Below are 6,000 nucleotides of genomic sequence, written 5' to 3'. Positions count from 1 at the left end.
GAGTTCCAAAGCCCCTAAGGACTCCCACCCCCCTCAGCCTCTTTTCACCCTTGAAGTCATATGCTAAACACGAGGATTTAGGCAGTGCTAATCCTCCTAATGAGGGCTTCTCCCACCTTTTATATAAATCCTTCAAATCTTGGCAAGCACCACAGAGCAAAGGCCTTTTGAACCACATCCATGGCAGTTAGAGTCAAGGATTAAACAAACACCCCAAATGCCAACACCATAAGCAACGAGGGAAATTATCTCAGGTCAGTCAGTCAGAGCTCAGTCTGCTGAGAATCTGGGAAGAAGTGCAGTCCTCCTCTTGTCCAGAGGCTGTTCATGAAACACTCTCACTCCTGTCATTGATTGCTAGAAGCCAAACCCGGCACAGAGCGTGGTCTCTGCAGCAATGACCTCCCAGCTGCAGTGGACAAGATGGCTCTGCTCTGTTCTCCTGGGCTACCTGAGCTGCTGCTGTGCTCCGCAGGCTGAGGCGCAGTTCCCCCGTGTCTGCATGACAGTAGAGGCACTGCTGGCCAAGCGCTGCTGCCCAGCCTTGGGGCAAGAGCCAGGCAATGTGTGTGGCTCCCAGCAGGGCAGGGGATCGTGCAGGGAGGTGCAGGTGGATGCCAGGCCATGGAGCGGCCCATACACCCTCCACAACGTGGATGACCGGGAACGATGGCCCCTGAAGTTCTTCAATCAGAGCTGCCAGTGCACAGGTGAGAGGAGGAGGAAAGGGATGGACTAACTCTGCTCCAGATAAGAGCAAATCCCTGATTCTGGAAAAGGGATCAGGAAGGGTTATCCCTCCCAGCTGCACTACAAATATGGCCAAGCCATACTCTACCGGTGAGAGAGGAACATGAGCTGGCCTAGACACCAAATAGGGTTAGAGCATGGCTCCCTCTCATGCCTGAATTTTGCTTTTTCCCTCTGTACTTACAGGTCAGGAACTCCCCACCATTATTACGTGGTTTGGCCGTAAGGCTGTTCCATCTCCCCTCTTCCCATGTTTAAATCTGTTTTGTTAGGTAGGAAAGACAGGGTTTGTGACTATAGAAATGTGTATGGATGAAGCTGTACACCTGTATCAGCACATGCCGAGTTGGGATTAATTACTGCCAGAGTAATATTTTGCTCTGTCTGCCCTGAAAATGTCATGGATGTCAGGGATCCCAGCTGGTAAACTTAGTCCTGCTTTGCAGTGCTGACAGGCCCTAATGGTCAGAATTGTGCTAAAGCCAACAGCACTTAGTAGTGCTTTAATAATAGTGCTAAAATTTGGACACATGCCGGGATTTAGTACAGTGCTTACAAGATAACTGATTCCTGTCAGCATTGCAAAATAGAACAGTGGTTTAACTTCGTGGAGAGAAAACTGCACTGTAGTAGCCTCCAATGCAGTTGCATTTGCAGTGCAGACAGAACCTTAGATAAGCAGTCCCATTGACTTCAAGTCCTGAGTACACTATATGAACATCAAGCCCTCAATATCCTATAGCACACTGACTTCAATGGGATGATTCACCTGCCTAAGGACTGCAGAATTAAGCCTTAATCCTGCAAACACATATGCATGTGCCTAACTAACTGTATGTGCATACATAAGCTTTTAGAAGACTAGGGCATTTGACTGTGAACTCTTCTCTTTTTTTCCATGCTATTATATAGAGCTGTGTGTAAAAGATAATGTTAACAGAACACTATTAAGGTTGAAAAGTCAGATGCTTGAAAGTTAGGAAAATGCCAGAATTAAGTTTGCCTGTGCAAACTTAATTTGCCCCCCACCCTTGTGCGTATGCTTTATGATATAGTCTTTAATTACACGGATCACATACTAATTTTTTCACAGGACTCCTGCATCATTCAGTGCACAGGACAGACAGAGCTCACTGAATGAGCAGCTAGTCAATATGTTGCTATATCCTTGTTTTTCAATGTGTGGTCCTAGACCTTATTTACTATACATTATTCAAACCCTTCACTGAAGACAGAATTATTACTTCCCTCATGGGCCTCTCTATGGTACTCATCACTGTAGTATCTGAGTGCTTCAGAAACATTAATTAAAGTTTCTCTCTAACACCCCTGTGAGGTGTGGAGGTGGTATTATCCCTATTTTACAGATGGATAACTGAGGCCCAGATCCAAAAAGATACTTAGGCACCTATGTCTGACTTTTAGGCTTTGCCATGATCCACAAAACCCCTGCTCACTTGTTGACTAAATTTCTACTGTTGAAGTTCCTTAGATTATAGACTCATAGACTCTAGGACTGGAAGGGACCTCAAGAGGTCATCGAGTCCAGTCCCCTGCCCTCATGGCAGGACCAAATACTGTCTAGACCATCCCTAATAGACATTTATCTAACCTACTTTTAAATATCTCCAGAGATGGAGATTCCACAACTTCCCTAGGCAATCTATTCCAGTGTTTAACTACCCTGAGAGTTAGGAACTTTTTCCTAATGTCCAACCTAAATCTCCCTTGCTGCAGTTTAAGACCATTGCTTCTTGTTCTATCATTGGAGGCTAAGCTGAACAAGTTTTCTCCCTCCTCCTGATGACACCCTTTTAGATACCTGAAAACTGCCATCATGTCCCCTCTCAGTCTTCTCTTTTCCAAACTAAACAAACCCAATTCCTTCAGCCTTCCTTCATAGGTCATGTTCTCAAGACCTTTAATCATTCTTGTTGCTCTTCTCTGGACCCTCTCCAATTTCTCCACATCTTTCTTGAAATGCGGTGCCCAGAACTGGACACAATACTCCAGTTGAGGCCTAACCAGCGCAGAGTAAAGTGGAAGAATGACTTCTCGTGTCTTGTTTACAACACACCTGTTAATGCATCCCAGAATCACGTTTGCTTTTTTTGCAACAGTATCACACTGTTGACTCATATTAAGCTTGTGGTCCACTATGACCCCTAGATCTCTTTCTGCCGTACTCCTTCGTAGACAGTCTCTTCCCATTCTGTATGTGTGAAACTGATTGTTCCTTCCTAAGTGGAGCACTTTGCATTTATCTTTATTGAACTTCATCCTGTTTAACTCAGACCATTTCTCCAATTTGTTCAGATCATTTTGAATGTTGACCCTGTCCTCCAAAGCAGTTGCAATCCCTCTCAGTTTGGTATCGTCCGCAAACTTAATAAGCGTACTTTCTATGCCAACATCTAAATCCTTGATGAAGATATTGAACAGAGCTGGTCCCAAAACAGACCCCTGCGGAACCCCACTTGTTATACCTTTCCAGCAGGATTGGGAGCCATTAATAACTACTCTCTGAGTACGGTTATCCAGCCAGTTATGCACCCACCTTATAGTAGCCCCATCTAAATTGTACTTTCCTAGTTTATCTATAAGAATATCATGCGAGACCATATCAAATGCCTTACTAAAGTCTAGGTATATCACATCCACCGCTTCTCCCTTATCCACAAGGCTCATTATCCGATCAAAGAATGCTATCAGATTAGTTTGACACGATTTGTTCTTTACAAGTCCATGCTGGCTATTCCCTATCACCTTACCACCTTCCAAGTGTTTGCAGATGATTTCTTTAATTACTTGCTCCATTATCTTCCCTGGCACAGAAGTTAAACTAACTGGTCTGTAGTTACCTGGGTTGTTTTTATTTCCCATTTTATAGATGGGCACTATATTTGCCCTTTTCCAGTCTTCTGGAATCTCCCCCGTCTCCCATGATTTCCCAAAGATAATAGCTAGAGGCTCAGATACCGCCTCTATTAATTCCTTGAGTATTCTAGGATGCATTTCATCAGACCCTGGTGACTTGCAGGCATCTAACTTTTCTAAGAGATTTTTTACTTGCCCTTTTTTAATTTTATCTTCTAAACCTATCCTCTTCCCGTAAGCATTCACTATATTGGACATTCCTTCAGACTTCTCAGTGAAGACCGAAACAAAGAAGTCATTAAGCATCTCTGCCATTTCAAAGTCTCCCGTTACTCTTACCCCCTCCTCACTGAGCAGTGGGTCTACCCTGTCCTTGGTCTTCCTCTTGCTTCTAATGTATTGATAAAAAGTCGTCTTGTTTCCCTTTATTCCCATAGCTAGTTTGAGCTCATTTGTGCCTTTGCCTTTCTAATCTTGCCTCTGCATTCCTGTGTTGTTTGCCTATATTCATCCTTCGTGATCTGACCTAGTTTCCATTTTTTATATGACACCTTTTTATTTTGTAGGTCACGCAAGATCTCGTGGTTAAGCCAAGGTGGTCTTTTGCCACATTTTCTATCTTTCCTAACCATCGGAATAGCTTGCTTTTGGGCCCTTAATAGTGTCCCTTTGAAAAACTACCAACTCTCCTCAGTTGTTTTTCCCCTCAGTCTTGATTCCCATGGGACCTTACCTATCAGCTCTCTGAGCTTACCAAAATCTGTCTTCCTGAAATCCATTGTCTCTATTTTGCTGTACTCTCTTCTACCTTTCCTTAGAATTGCAAACTCTATGATTTCATGATCACTTTCACCCAAGCTTCCTTCTACTTTCAAATTCTCAACGAATTCCTCCCTATTTGTTAAAATCAAGTCTAGAACAGCTTCCCCCCAGTAGCTTTTTCAACTTTCTGAAATAAAAAGTTGTCTGCAATGCAGTCCAGGAACTTATTGGATAGTCTGTGCCGCTGAGCACATGCACTGCTGCCTCACTTGTATGTGGATGCTTATTTCCCACCTAAGCCCTATTGAAGTCCACAAACTGGGGGAAGATAAGCAAAGGAGAGTGTATCAATGGGGTAGGTATGCTCAGAGGCTGCCTCACCTGTGGGGCTCAACGTGGCAGGTATGCTCAGAGGCTGCCTACTGGATTGGGTTCCATTCAAAATCCAGCCAGTGGAGGGGGTGCCCCCCCTGTAACTTTTAGCTCACTGGTTAGACTGCTTGCCCAGGATGTGTGAGACCCAGTCTCAATTCCCCCTGTGGCTGATGGAGAAAAGTTTTGAAGAGGGTTAACCCACCTCTCAGTAGAATACTTTAACCCTAAACTATGGGAGATTCTGATGTTTGGGTCTCTCATTATCTCCTGGTGAAGTTGTTCCACTGTAGAAAAATGATTAACAAGTTATTAGAGCAGGGAGATTGGCCCTAGGTCTCCCTCCTCTTAGGTGAGTACCCTGACCACCAGGCTACAGACTCATTCCTTCTCTGGCTCCTTTGTTGAGCTAGGCCAGAGAGATTGAGGTTAAAAGTATCCACTAGGTCTGGATGCCCAGGTTGAGATAATTGAGACCTGATTATTCAGAGTATTTGCATTATGTAGCACTTTATATTTTCAAAGCATAGCTCCCATTGACTTCAGCTGGAGCTGCCAGTGCTCTGTGCTCTTGTAAATCACACATCCAGAAAATGGAATACACAGTTAGTGACCACCTGTGAACTGTCTGGTTTCTGACTTGCCCAGCATTATCCAGGAACTCTGTGACAGAGGCAGAGATAGACTTCAGTTCTCCAGGACAGCATTCAACTGCCTTAACCATGAACCTGTCCTTCCTCTTTTTTTGGTTCTCTGCCTTATTCACTGCACACCTTCCACCTTATACAACAAATGAGACAGAGGTCCTGCAAACAACAGCCTCCTTAACTACACAACCCTGCTCCTTCCCCAGAGCCGGTCCATCCTGAACACTGAATCAGGCTGGGGTACTGTGGAAAAAATAGTGTGTGATCATGTTTATAAAATCTGTATCATAATACACATGCACAGGCAACTTTAACTCTGGCATTTCCTAACTTTGGAGAGTTTGACTTTGCAACCTTAATAATGTTCTTTTAATGTAGATTTGTGTGTGTAATTTTCTAGGTATTTAAAACCCCCCAGCAATTCCATCATGTGGAAACCCACATGGGCCATCAGCAGGAGTAGAACCTTTAGATCCACTGCTCAGCCTCTGCTACTTGAGCTAACAGAGTAATTTATAGCAGTTGTAGCACGTCATCCTCTATGAGGGCAGCACTAGCAGGTGATGAGAAGCTCACTAGGCCAGTGAGTTTC

The 6,000-nt window shown here is 44.2% G+C and overlaps 1 protein-coding gene across 1 annotated transcript in view; it reads left to right on the top strand.

Moving 5' to 3' along the window:
* The first annotated feature begins 397 nt into the window (after nucleotides 1-397).
* The window catches only part of DCT (dopachrome tautomerase), a 28,730-nt gene continuing 23,127 nt past the window's right edge, over nucleotides 398-6,000 (top strand). Inside the window, exon 1 of the mRNA XM_030551544.1 lies at nucleotides 398-710. Coding sequence (XP_030407404.1) covers nucleotides 398-710 — 313 coding nt within the window. The remainder of the gene's footprint in view (nucleotides 711-6,000) is intronic.

The sequence above is a fragment of the Gopherus evgoodei genome, chromosome 1 (genome assembly GCF_007399415.2).
Source record: "Gopherus evgoodei ecotype Sinaloan lineage chromosome 1, rGopEvg1_v1.p, whole genome shotgun sequence".
NCBI lineage: Eukaryota > Metazoa > Chordata > Testudines > Testudinidae > Gopherus > Gopherus evgoodei.
Note: the sequence above shows the minus strand (reverse complement) of the source record. Positions and strands in the feature narration are given on the sequence as shown.